The 13,811-nt window shown below is 43.5% G+C and overlaps 1 protein-coding gene across 4 annotated transcripts in view; it reads left to right on the forward strand.

Moving 5' to 3' along the window:
• The window catches only part of tmem163a (transmembrane protein 163a), a 272,944-nt gene that overhangs the window by 152,041 nt on the left and 107,092 nt on the right, over positions 1-13,811 (forward strand). For all 4 annotated transcript variants that reach the window (XM_068035084.1, XM_068035087.1, XM_068035086.1 and 1 more), the window contains exon 5: positions 4,855-4,946. In XM_068035084.1, coding sequence (XP_067891185.1) covers positions 4,855-4,946 — 92 coding nt within the window. The remainder of the gene's footprint in view (positions 1-4,854; positions 4,947-13,811) is intronic.

Raw genomic sequence — 13,811 nt, forward strand, 5'->3', positions numbered from 1 at the left:
GCCCTGGTGCCCTGCCACCGCTGGGAGGAACGGGCCAGGCCCTGCCAGCGTCGAGGTCCGTGGCAGGCCTCATCCGGAGCCATCTTCAGGCCCCCCCGCCACAGATCTTGAAGTGAAGGCTGCTTAAAATCCAGCCCAAAATGTGCAGATGTGCAGTCAGAACTATGAAGGAGCTGGTGTGCACACTTGGGAAAAGAACCTGCTCCATCAATGGGAACAGAAAACAGTATTTGACCGCTGTATCTTTGGCTGCTATTTGAGGGCTATGAGACATTATCAATAAACCTGAGTTGGCAGAGGCGGTAAATACATTTTTTTTTCTTTTTTGGGCCTCCTTATCTCGAGAGACAATGGATACGCGCCTGGAGGTGGTCAGTGGTTTGTGAAGTAGCGCCTGGAGTGACTATAAAGGCCAATTCTAGAGTGACAGGCTCTTCCACAGGTGCTGCAGAGAAATCTGTTTGTCAGGGCTGATGCACAGTTGGCTCTCCCCTTGCGCCTGTCTTTTTTCCTGCCAACTACTAAGTCTCTTCGACTCGCCACATTTTAGCCCTGTCTTTATGGCCGCCCACCAGCTCTGGCGAACGCTGGCAACTGACTCCCACGACTTGTGATCAATGTCATAGGATTTCATGTCGCGTTTGCAGACGTCTTTAAAGCGGAGACATGGACGGCCGGTGGGTCTGATACCAGTGGCGAGCTCGCTGTACAATGTGTCTTTGGGGATCCTGCCATCTTCCATGCGGCTCACATGGCCAAGCCACATTATACCCACTGAAATTCAGTAACCTAATCTTTTCCTTAATTAGCTGCGTTAATATTTCTCTGCCCAATCGTTCAGATACTGAATTGCAGCAGAGATTTCGCAGCTGGATTTCAAACATCGACAGGTAGGAATTTGTGTAAGAAATGTGTACAGACGCTAAAGGCCCTACTAGGCCAAGCAATAAATGGAGCCATAGTTCAATACTTGAATAGAAATGGAGAATGGCACTAGATGCTGAAGCTGAGCCACTTCAAAAAGGGGGTTGTTCTGCTGGCCAGAGCAATGGCAGAAACATGCTGGCTACAGTCTGCCTCATATTGTGAACCAACTGGCTTCTCAGATCATTAGGGTCAAAGACTGTCGGGCAGACATGGTAATCATCTTCGTCGGAGAACTGCTAAAAGCTCCACTGGTTTCAGTGCCGCAGCTCACAGACACTGTGGTAAACGGTTTGATGAGGTATTTGCTGTATGCTTCCCCTGTTACCCAGTTGCTGTGTGTCAGGGCTCTGAGAAATATTAACTTTGGAGCTAAAAGACAGTCTTGGAGCGTGATGGACACAATGATTAGCCTGTTGGGGAATGAGCAGAACTTCGAGGTGCTAACGCATGCGATGCTGTCTTGCCTGTGTAAGAAAATAATTCAGTCAATGGCAAACACCATCCAGTCCTTTGTGGATCCAATCCTTCCCAGAATTCAGCCACTCTTTGGAGCAGAGTGTATGAAAGGGTGGGTGGAAGCATTCAACGTGTTGGCGAACTTGACCAAGTGCAGAATTGGAAGGCCCATGTCTTTCTTCTCCTGGCAGGTCCATTCCAACCTGGTGCACTTGTTGTTACACTTATAGAACATAGAACATAGAACATAGAACAGTACAGCACGGTACAGGCCCTTCGGCCCACGATGTTGTGCCGAACCTTTAACCTACTCTAAGATCAAACTAACTACCTAATAGGACACTTGGATGGAAAGATTGAGGAGATCACCCAATCTTGTAGTTTAATACTGCGGATGATCTTCCCACTTATTGGATCTGCCAAGGGTTCCTCTTTGACTGAAAGATATCTAGAGGAGCCCAACTGGAGTTACATGGACTTTCTCAGATGCATCACATGCCAGTTGGTTCAAGATTTCCCCAACAGGGTGAGTTCCTATGTCATGGATTGTGGGTCATTTTACAACAATGAGCAGGAGCAGCTCCAGGATCAAGCAGTGGCCTTTCCTACTTTACTCCTGAGGCAGCCAGCATGTTTCTGACCCACCTGGTGGAAGAACTGCTTAATCAACTGCTGCTGTCCAGTACCAGAATGAAGGCTAAATACACAGGCCCTGATCCTCCTCCACCTCCTCTTAACATCAAACTAATCTTCCTTTCAACATGATTTGTACATTTGTAAATAAATAAATGTTCTGTTGTACTGTAAATAAATAAATATTTTGTGTAATAAATATTCTGTTATACTATTGTAACTATTGGTGGATCTTCAAACAGTGCAGTTTCTCCCAATGAACACACACCAGACATTGTGACTCATGCAAATTTATCGCGCAAGACACCCTCACTCATGATCTTGCGAATGGGCTCTGAAATATCGGGATTTTGACAGGCGTTGAAAAACCCACCTTTCCTAGTCAGCTACATTCTGTTCTGCCCCCGATGGATAACATGACCAGAAGGGCTGGTCCCTTCCACATGGACGTGAAGCCTCCAGCATATACACAGGGAATAGGCGGGGATATGGGTTCAATTCCCACCATGGCAGTTGATGGAATTTAAATTTGATTAATAAATCTGGAATTGAAAGCTAGTCTCAGTAATGGTGACCATGAAACCATTGTCAATTGTTGTAAAAACCCATCTGGTACACTAATGTCCTTTAGAGAAGGAAATCTGCCATCCTTACCTGGTCTGGCCTACATGTGACTCCAGACCCACAGCAATGTGGTTGATTCTTAACTGCCCTCTCTTATGGCCTAACAAGCCACTCAGTTGTGAAGGGCAACTAGGGATGGGGAACAAATGCTGGCCTTGCCAGCGATGCCCACATCTCATGAAAGAATAAAAAATTGGATTTTAACAGGAGTGTTAGCAATGCTGATTTTGGGAATTCTGGGATTAAACTCCAAAATTGCCCATTCACCAATATAGCACATAGGCACTCAATGATAATGGCCCAGATTTTACAATCAGTAGTGAAGCAACAGTGCTCGCTGATGGCCTTGAAGAAAGTTGCCTGCAAAGATCTAGCAATCTCTGTGGTGTGGATTCCTCTTTCCTGACATTAATATGAATCTGATGCCAGGTCAAGGGGATTTCCAGCTGTGCAGCGATAGTGATGTCATCATGGAGGGTAAGCAGCCAATCACATTGAAGAATTCGCACAGACAGCAAACCAGGAAGTAAAATACACTGATTATCCTTCACTTTTTATATAGATTTTATGGAGATTGAAATAAAGATTGTGATGTACACATTAAGCTGAAACATGATAAACTTTAAAAAATACTATATTTAAAATCATAGAATTTTTATCATAATGGAAAAAATTGACATTACATAAATATAAAATTGGTTTTTCAGGCAAAGAGGTTGATCAGCAGAAGTTAAGACTTAGTATAGCATTAAAAACCCTGTTACATCTCATTAACAAGGTGCAACTTTTTCTGGGGTTTTTAACAGCGATATTACAGTGTAAAAGGGGAAGTTCTTGGGCTCAGTGCTTGGGCCCCAGCTATTCACAATATATATCAATGATTTGGATGTGGGGACCAAATGTAGTATTTCCAAGTTCGCAGAAGACACAAAACTAGGTGGGAATGTGTGTTGTGAGGAAGATGCAAAGTGGCTTCAAGGGGATTTGGAAAGATTTAGTGAGTGGGCAAGAATGTGGCAGATGGAATATAAATTGGAAAAATGTGAGGTTTTCCACTTTGGTAGGAAGAACAGATGTGCAGAGTATTTCTTAAATAGAAAGAGATTAGAAAGTGTTGATGTTAGCCTTTATCACAAGAGGATTTGAGTACAGGAGTAGAACCTTGGTTAGACTGCACCTGGAGCACTGTGTGCAGTTTTGGTCCCCTTACCTTAGGAAGGATATTATTGCCATAGAGGGAGTGCAACGAAGGCTCACCAGACTCATTCCTGGGATGGCGGGACTATCCTATGATGAGAGATTGGGGAACTGGGCCTGTGTTCTCCAGAGTTTTGAAGAATGAGAGATGAACTCATTGAAACCTACAAAATACTTAAAAGGATAGACAGGGTAGATACAGCTAAGATGTTTCCCCTGGTTGGGGAGTCTAGAACCAGGGGACACAATTTCAAAATAAGGGGGAAGCCACTTAGGACAGAGATGAGGAGAAATTTCTTTACTCAGAGGATTGTGAATCTTTGAAATTCTCTACCCTAGAGGGCTGTGGAAGCTCAGTCATTGAGTATGTTTAAAGCAGAGATTGACAAATTTCTAAACACAAATGACATAAAGGGATATGAGGATAGTGTGGGAAAAAGGCATTGAAGTGGATGATCAACCATGATCGTGTTGAATGGTGGAGCAGGCTCGATGGGCTGAATTAACTTGTCAGTTCAGTTATTCACAAAAGATCATCGTCTGCAGGGACTTCAACAGCACAGCCTGCGGAGATTCAGGGAATCACTGACAGCAACTTCTGCATTTCCCAGGGTAATGATGGCAAGCGCTGACAGTTCACCATCCTTACAACTGCAAAATCTGGGCAAAATGTTCTCAGTAAATAATACATATAAAATGCATTATAGTATTTTTGAATATGATTATAAATATTATTCTATATCTTATATAAAAATATATGAACGATATATAATATAGAATTTCAGCCATTTTTATGTGTCAGATTAACTCAGCACTGAGTTCCTGTTGCAAAATGATAAATTATCATCAAAAATACTGTTTCCTTTAATTCAGCTCATGCATGATATTAGGTTTCCAGAGATAACTACATTCATTCAATCATGTATTTTTTCCCTTAATGTATGTGTAAATCAAATTTATGATGCTTGTTAATGTTATATGATTCCCATCTTCAAAGAACATTTCTGATGTTTCTAGTTTGATGCTACGTTGGATGTATTATCTTCTGCAATAGTTCTGTGGCGTTACAGCAATGCAGCAGCTGTGCACTCTGCCCATCGGGAGAATATGTAAGTCTAACCATATCTTGTCTATAGCAATGGTGATAGCAATCCATTTAAGTCACTGAGAGGGGTACAAATTCTGTGTTTCTGTACAGTTCTGATTCTGCTTACACATATCCTGGGTTTAAAATGAGTATCAAATTAATATTATAGATTGTATCATGAGGAAGGAAATAGGTGTCTATTCAAAGACGAAAAAAAATCCTGAATTGAGTTAGCATGCCCTCCAAAAGCATGAGCTTGGAAATTTGCCAAATGCGCATGAAATCCAAGCAATACAAAAACACAGTATACTTAACGAGTTTGATGTGGTAGCATGCAAGGTTGTTGATGGACACAATCTGGAAAGCACATCTTTTTCATGGGGTGTGCAAAGCCAATGTCAGCAAGTTATTTTAGAATGACTGTAGTGAGATTTAAGACTTTATTTATTTATTTAGAGATACAGGACTGAAACAGGCCCTTCAGCCCACCAAGTCTGTGCCAACCAAGAACCACCCATTTATACTAACCCTACAGTAATCCCATATTCCCTACCACCTACCTACACTAGGGGCAATTTACAATGGCCAATTTACCTATCACCTGCAAGTCTTTGGCGGTGGGAGGAAACCGGAGCACCCGGCGAAAACCCACGCGGTCACATGGAGAACTTGCAAACTCCGCACAAGCAGTACCCAGAATTGAATCTGGGTCCCTGGAGCTGTGAGGCTGCAGTGCTAACCACTGCACCACTGTGCCACCCTATTTGGCATTACTTTTTAAAATGATTATAAATGGGATAAAGTTTGATCATCTTTTCAACTGTTATTTATCTTCTCTAGTGTAATTGGCTATATATAGTTGAGGGCAATGTTTGGTTATTGGGGCAGTCTTAGTATTTTCAGAGACCTCCAGCAAAAAAAAAACTGATGGGGGCCATCTTTAAACTGTTGGCGCTGTCACAAAATCTTTTTGCAACTAGTACAAGAAACTGCTCACCCCATCTAATTCCACTTTTGAAAAAAGGTAACAAAAATAAAATGGTGCTGCAACCTGTCCTCACACTAAACTTGTGTTTGCTCCCTTTGGCCTTTCCCTGCTCTCAGAGCTTTTAATAGCTCAGATTGAATCTGGTTGAACAGTAGGACTGCTGGTTTTCATTTTACTGGGAACCAGCAGTTAAATGACGAGCTGATGGTATGAAAAAGTGTCAAAGAGGACCACCAGGTTATTCCAGATTGATAAAATGAATATTAAACAGTACATAATGAGGACTATATTAATTGTCTCTGATGCCATTGCACGCAATAACTTATATGGTGCAAAATTCCGATCAGTAGCGTCTGTTGTTTGGGCACTACAGAAGCCATTTGAGGTTCAAAATGGAATCTGAGGCATGTGCGCACATCTGGAATGAGTTGTGCCGGACGTCAAATTGGTGAGGACGTTGGTGCATGCGCAGTAAATACCCGCTGGGAGTATGCAGAGTGGGCAAATCATGATGTCAAGCAGCGTGCAATGCTGATTTGACACCAGCTTGCCATGTTAGAGCTCACGCTCCAGCCAGTGCCATATCTTAACCCCGCACAGCTGAACATGGGTTCAACAGCAGCAAAGGCACCCCACCAGCTCTATTTAAAGGGATCATCAACTACTGGACAGTTAGTTGCTGGTTGATTTCTTCTGGCTTTTGCTACAATTCTACAAGTGTTTGATACTTTCTACAGTTGTTTCAGGTTGCAAAACTCTACAGGAAATGATATGGCACATGCTGAAGAACTTTTTACTGACTTTAACGCTTCTGCACAAACCACTTGCTCCCAGACATGAGTGCATTGGTAGGCATTTCCCTTGGAATACAGCATGATTTGGAGAATAGGTAGAGGACACAGAGATCAGGAGAAGCTGCTGGAAGAGAGAGGAGGAGGGGGAAGAAGTACTCTCAGCAGGAGACCATATCCACCAGGGTGTTCAGGGAACAATTTTCCTACCTAAACCTCAATAGGGAACAGTGTGTGAGTTGTCTGTGCTTCCACAAGAACGTCCTCACTGAAATCTGCCACCTTCTGCAGCCACAACTTCAACTTCAGAGCAGGGCAAGGATTGCATTGCCAATGGCTATGAAGGTGACCATGGCAATGGACTTTCATGCATCTGGCTCCTTCGCGGCTGGAGCTGGAAATATTTTCAAAATCTTGCAGTTTGCCATCCACTGTTGCATAAGGGAGGTCACTGATGCTCTCAATTCATTGACAACTGACTACATTTCATTCTCTCTTTTCAGAGAAAAGCAAAAGGAGAGAGCATGTGGATTTGCTAAGGTTGCAGGTTTCCCCATGATGTAGGATTCCATTGACTGCATGCACATAATTTTTGATGGAAGGGATCCCACTCCCTCAACATCCAGCTGGTGTGTAACCATAGGCAGAGAATCATGCAGGTCATTGCCCAGTATCCTGGCAGCAGGCATGATGCCTTCATTCTACGGCTGTCTGCTGTGCCAGCTACATTTGAGCTACCAAAGCAAACCAAAGGGTGGCTAATGGGTGATGAGGACTATCTGCAGATATCATGTGTGATGACTCCTGTGTGCATCCCATGAACAGGTGTGCAGTATGCATACAATGTAAGCCATGCTGCTGCATGAAATGTGATAGAGCAGACCATTGGCATGCTGAATCAACACTTCCACTGTCTGGACTGCACTGTAGGAACCCTGCAGTACTTGGCAGAGTGGGTCTCGAGATTCGTGGTGGCCTGCTGCATGCTGCACAATCTTGTAATCATGAGGGAACACCCCATGTCACCAGTTATACAGTGAGCAGTTCAGGAGCAGGAGGAAGAGGAAGAGAGGAGGCAACCTAGACAATCTCACCTTACCTTCTGTCCGTCACTGACCATCACAGCATCTGTTTGTCCAAAATACAAAAATGAAAAGACAGCACAAAATAAACATTCCAAACCAAATTTATAAACTAAATTATTCTACATCGCATACGAAAGTCAACTCAGCACCCTTGTGCATGCCCTTAGTATCAGCCTTCCGTGTGTCTTTGCCTGTCTGGTGCTCCTATGCAGTGCTAAAGGCCTGCTACCCGACCCAAACCTGATGGGACCCGACAACATATGTCCGGTTCGGGTTGGGTCAGGACCCTCTTCTGGCTTTCGGGCTTCGGTCGGGTCGGGCCGGGTCTGGGACGGGCTGGACACATACGGTAAGTGCTCTGCTGGTAAGTATTAAAATTTAAAAACTTACCTGAGCTGGGAGTCCAGGACAAAACTGAGTCTGCGCAGAGAGCGAATGACATCACTATGACGTCATCACGCATGCGCTGCAGCTTCCTGCAGGTTCGGTGTCAGGAAGGTAAGTAAACGGATAGTCGAGTCGGGCTCCAGTTGGGTCGGGTTTGGGGCAAAATCGGAGGGACTCGGGCTGGATCAGGCTCGGGTCTGCTATGGTTCAGTCGGGTTTGGGTCGGGTTCTTTTTCCCGACCTGAGCAGGTCTTTATGCAGTGCTACCCCAATGGCTGCCCCATGGCAGGAGGAAGACTGTTGACTTTCAATGGCGGAGACTGCAGATGATCTAGAAGGCCCAGCCGTGGACTGTGCCATGTCAACATGGGCAACAATAGCCTGGGTTGGCTGGTTAACAGGCAACAGCAAGGGCACTTACAGGGTGGCAAAGGTGGGAGGAGGAACACTGTCATCCTGAGAGAGGACAGCAGGTTCATACTCCTAGGAGGCACTGCCAATCCCCCAGGGTGGCACCTCAGCAATCCTAGTAGTCTGTTGGAGGACAGATTGCTGGACTGCTGTGACATCCGGCAAGCCCCTTTGAACACAGTCATCTTTAGCCATGATGGCAGCAGTTTGATTTTGCATGGCAATAAGCCGAGCTTGTATCACTTTAGTCTGAGCTTCCACTGCTGCAATCAGACTTCTGTTGGAAGCTGCTTGTGCTGCAGTGGAAGCTGAGATATTCAGCCATCAGACGCTGCATCATGTTCGCAACTGCAAATGTTCTCATGACATTGACCTCCATTTCCATGCTGGAATGGATGGGGTCTCCAAGCTCTGTGCAATGCCCTGTGCCAGATTGGTGCTGGACTCCTCTATGCTGCTTGACAGGGACAGCAGTCTTTCTAGCAGGCTTCCCAGTGCACCAAATATTTAGTTGTGCATACCCATCAGACTTCTTCTGTACGTGGCCCCAAGGAGGTGCTCATCAGAGTCCTCTGCAGCAGAAGATACGTGTGACCTGGCTGTACATGAGTACTCATGCCCTGTGTCTCACCATGCGCAGATCCTGCCTCTATGCTAGCCTCTAAATTATGCTCAGTGTCAGTATCTGAGTTGGTGGCTGTGAATGTGAAAACATGTGTTGGTGCTGTGACTTCAGCATCACTGTCTTCTTGCTGTTCCACCACTGCCTGGCCAGGTTTTACTACTTGGGTATCTGAAAGGAGAAAGCACGAGGGTTAAGTTGTGGGGCCTTGTTTTCTTTCTAGGGTCAGGAAACAAACATCGGGATTGTTTCTGGTCCTGTTCCTGCCCCTGGGGGAAGCAGTCACAGCCCCTAATTTTCATAGGGTGGGCTTCTAATTGGCTGGAGGGTGGGTTGGGTGGCGAATTAGAGGCTTTGGGTGTAGTATAAGGGTCTGAAAGGGTTAATGGTTGAGACAGTGAGAATAATCCCTCCCACTGCAGTGATGACATGGTAATAATCACATGGGGAGTAGGCATGGAAGGAGCTAGAAGCACCATTAGAAGTGCTAGCGAGAGATCCTCATGGAGAGTGTAAATAGAATGTAAATGTAAATAAAGAATTGATGTGTAGCCAGCCAGAGACTCCGAGACCTTTGTGAAGAACCCTATAACTATGCTACCAATAACATACAATATCGCAACTTTGATATATAAATAGTGATCAGTGGCTGTGCAACTTGGTAAATGGTGAACACACCAGACGATTGGAGAAGCCTAACCGGTAAGAGAAGTGCCAAATGACTGCAGATCTTGGGAGAGGCTGCGACGAGCTCCAGAACTGTTCAACTGCTCCATAAATGATGAATGGCACGAAGAGTCAGAGACATTCAGGCTGCACCACAGAAGTGTGGTGGTCTGTGTGAACGAATCGGGTCTAACGATCAGGCTGCAAGTCACCGTACTGAGTGACGGTCGAGGAACAGAGGAAAAGCCTTGTAGAAAGATACATTATTAAAAACGGCGCACTGGGCAGGTGAGAAAGGAAGACATGGAAACAAAAAACAGTCGATCCCTGGTGAGAGTGAGTCCGGAATTGGCGGCTATTATTTGAGCGCACTGAGGAAGGAAAGCACAGGGAAACCTCAGAAAGCACGGGAACAGCAGAAAAGAGTGGGAAACCTCCAGGTATCACAAGAACGCCTTCATTAAGGAAAAGAAAATTTAAAATTAAAAGGGAATACCCAAAATAGTTTAGCACAGAATGGATTCTAAATATAAAATCTCAGAAAGTTTTCAAAATTCAGAAGGGCCTAACAAGATTCAAAACAGGACAATCTGGAGAAAAAGATTTTTAAGATTCAGAATAGCTTCATAATTACATACTAAATCTGAAGCAGAGCAAATAAATACTTTACTGTTCTCCCTAGGTGAAATAGCTGATGATGAGATCATGAGCAAGGAATCAATGAAGCTTTGAATAAATTTGAGAATGTGTTGCAAGCTTTTGATAATTATTTTCAGCTAAGAAGCAATAAGATCCTAGAAAGGGTGAAGTTCAGTAAAAGGATTCAGAAACTAGGTGAATCAATGGATGCTTTCATTAATGATTTATATAGATTGGCTGAACGATGTGAGTACGGAGCACTAAAGTTTGAATTGATTAGAGACCGTATAGTGGTGGGAATAGCTGACGAGTCTTTATCAAATCTCTTAGAGTCAAAAGAGGACCTCACTCTGGAGAAAGTGATTCAGATTGTGCAATAGGCAGAAATCAGAGCACAAAATAGAGCCATCCTGAGGGCTGAAGGGAAGCCTTGGAATGGAAAGAGTCTGAAGACAGTACAGTTCCTCAAGCTCGAGAAGGGGAAAAAAAACCCTGTAGAGAAGAAGGGTGAGAGAGTGCAAGCCACCAAAAAACCTTGCCAGCACTGTTGGGCCAGAAAGACCCACAGATATGATCAGTGTCCCGTTAGTAAAGCAGACTGCTTTAAGTAGAAGAAGTCAGGCCACTATGGGAAATGTGCCAGGGCAAGACCTTTTCTCATGAAAGTGCCAAACAAAAAGCTTTCACACACAGAATTGTGAATGAGTTGCACCAATTTCCAGTGGAAGAAAAATTAGGAGACTTCCTGGGAAATCAGCGATCCCAATCAGGCATTCAGGACGGCAGACATTTATGTCAATGGACATATTACAAATTTTAAATTGGACACAGGCACAAGTGTCACAGTTCTGTCAGACCAAGAGCCATGGTTGACGAGACATTCCTTACAACCACCAGATACTCAGTTACAAGGTCCTAGAAGGATAGAACTGAAGGTCAAAGGAAAGCTGAAAGCCACACTCCAATATAAAGGAAGGCAGATTGAGGAAACCCTGTATGATTTGAAAAATAAAGAATTTTCATTGTTAAGCAGGAGGGCATGCTTAGACCTACATCTACTTAAAAGAGGGGAAGAAATTAAATGGCCAGACTCCAACTGTCACTTTCAAGCAGGCTTTCCAAAACTGTTCTTGTGTCTAGGAAGACTGAAGACCGAGTATAGTATTACACTGAAAGAAGATGCAAGATCAGTATGTATATTTACACCAAGGAAGATACCACACCCATTGATGAATCAAGTTCAGCATCAGTTGGAAGAGATGAACAGGAGTCATTTCTCCAGTCATGAAGCCAACAGAGTGGTTTTCAGCTATGGTTACAGTCCCAAAATCCAATGGTACTCTTTATATCTGTGTGGATTTAATGCAGCTTAACAAAGCTGTGGCAAGGGAAATTCATCTTATGTCTTTGGTGGATGAAAGCCTAGCAAAGCTATCAAAAAGCATGATGTTCACCAGATGGGATTAACTAATGACCTCATAGTGAAGGCGCCCTGAGGTAACAGCGACCATAATATGATTGAATTTTACATTCAGTTTGAGGGAAAGAAGAGAGGGTCTAAGACTAGTATTTTAAACTTAAATAAGGGCAACTATGAGGGCATGAAAGCAGAGCTAGCTAAAGTGACTGGTAAATTAGGTTAAGGGATAGGTCAATAGACAGACATCTAAGGGGATATTTCAGAATACACAGAATATATACATTCCAACGAGAAAGAAAAATTCCAAGGGGAGGACTCACCATCCATAGTTAACTAAAAAAGTTAAAGATAGTATCAAACTTAAAGAAAAAGCATATGCAAAGATGGGTGGCAAGTCAGAAAATTGGACAGAATATAAAAAACAGCAAAGAATGACTAAAAGATTAATAAGGAGGGAAAAATTAGAGTTGGAGAGAAAGCTAGCTAGAAATATAAGACAGTGAGTAAGAGTTTCTTATTCAAAAAGGGAGGGAGACAGAAAGCAGGAAACTACAGGCCAGTTAGCTTAACATCTGTCATAGGGAAGATGTTAGAAGCTATTATCAAATACGTTAGAAGCTATTATCAAATACGTTATAGCAGGGCACTTAAAAAAGGTCGAGGTAATCAGGCAGTGTCAACATAGTTTTGTGAAAGGAAAATCATGTTTAACCAATTTATTGGAGTTCTTTGAGGAAGTAACATGTGCTGTGGACAAAGGGGAATGGTGGATTTACTGTACTTAGATTTCCAGAAGACATTTGATAAGGTGCCACATCAGGTAATTACAAAAAGTAAAAGCTTATAGTGTAAGGGGCAACATATTGGCATGGATAGAAGATTGGCTAGCTAACAGGAAATAAAGAGTCGGCATAAATGGGTCATATAAGATCCTGAGGGGTCTTGACACAGTGGATGTGGAAAGGATGTTTTCTCTTGTGGGAGAATCTAGAACTAGGGGGTCACTGTTTAAAAATAAGGGGTCACCCATTTAAGACAGAAATGAGGAGAGATTTTTTCTCTCAGAGGGTCGTGAGTCTTTGTAACTCTCTCCCTCAAAAGGCAGTGGAAGCAGAGTCTTCGAATATTTTGAAGGAAGAGGTAGATTCATGATAAGCAAAGGGGTGAAAGGTTATCGGCAGTAGGCAGGAATGTGGAGCAATCAATTCAGCCGTGAACTTATTGAATGGCGGAGCAGGCTCAAGGGGCCGAGTGGCCTACCCCTGCTCCTAATTCGTATGTTTGAAACCTGATGCGAACAGTGGCTTTTGGCAACTTCTGTTCGAAGAGAAGTCAAGATTGCTTACAACATTCATCACGCCATTTGGAAGATTTTGCTTCATTCGCTTACCATTCGGTATAACATCGGCACCAGAAATCTTCCAAAGGACCATGTTCAATATTCTTCAAGGTTTAAAAGGTGTGATTTGTCACATGTATGACATCCTGGTCCATGGAGAATCAGTTGAAGAACAAGACCGGGGAGTCAAAGCAGTTCTATATCGTCTTCAAGAAGAAGGGTTGACACTTAACGATAAGTGTGAATTCTCAAAAATGTCTATTCCATTCTTAGGCCATATTGTGAATGGTAAGAGCACAATGGCACACCACAAAAGATGAGAGCCATTAGTCAGTTCCCTATCCCAGCTACAGTGCAACATCTTCAGATTCCGAGGAATGCTGAATCAGGTGGCAAATTGTTTTACCCAATTTGGTGCAGGTAACAGAATCATTAAGACAACTTTTGAAGAAAAATCAAGCCTAGTGTTGGAATATACATCAAGAGCAGGCTTTTTAAAGAATTAAGGAGATGCTAGTTTCAACAGAGATATTAACAGA

The sequence above is a fragment of the Heterodontus francisci genome, chromosome 7, assembly GCF_036365525.1.
Source record: "Heterodontus francisci isolate sHetFra1 chromosome 7, sHetFra1.hap1, whole genome shotgun sequence".
NCBI lineage: Eukaryota > Metazoa > Chordata > Chondrichthyes > Heterodontiformes > Heterodontidae > Heterodontus > Heterodontus francisci.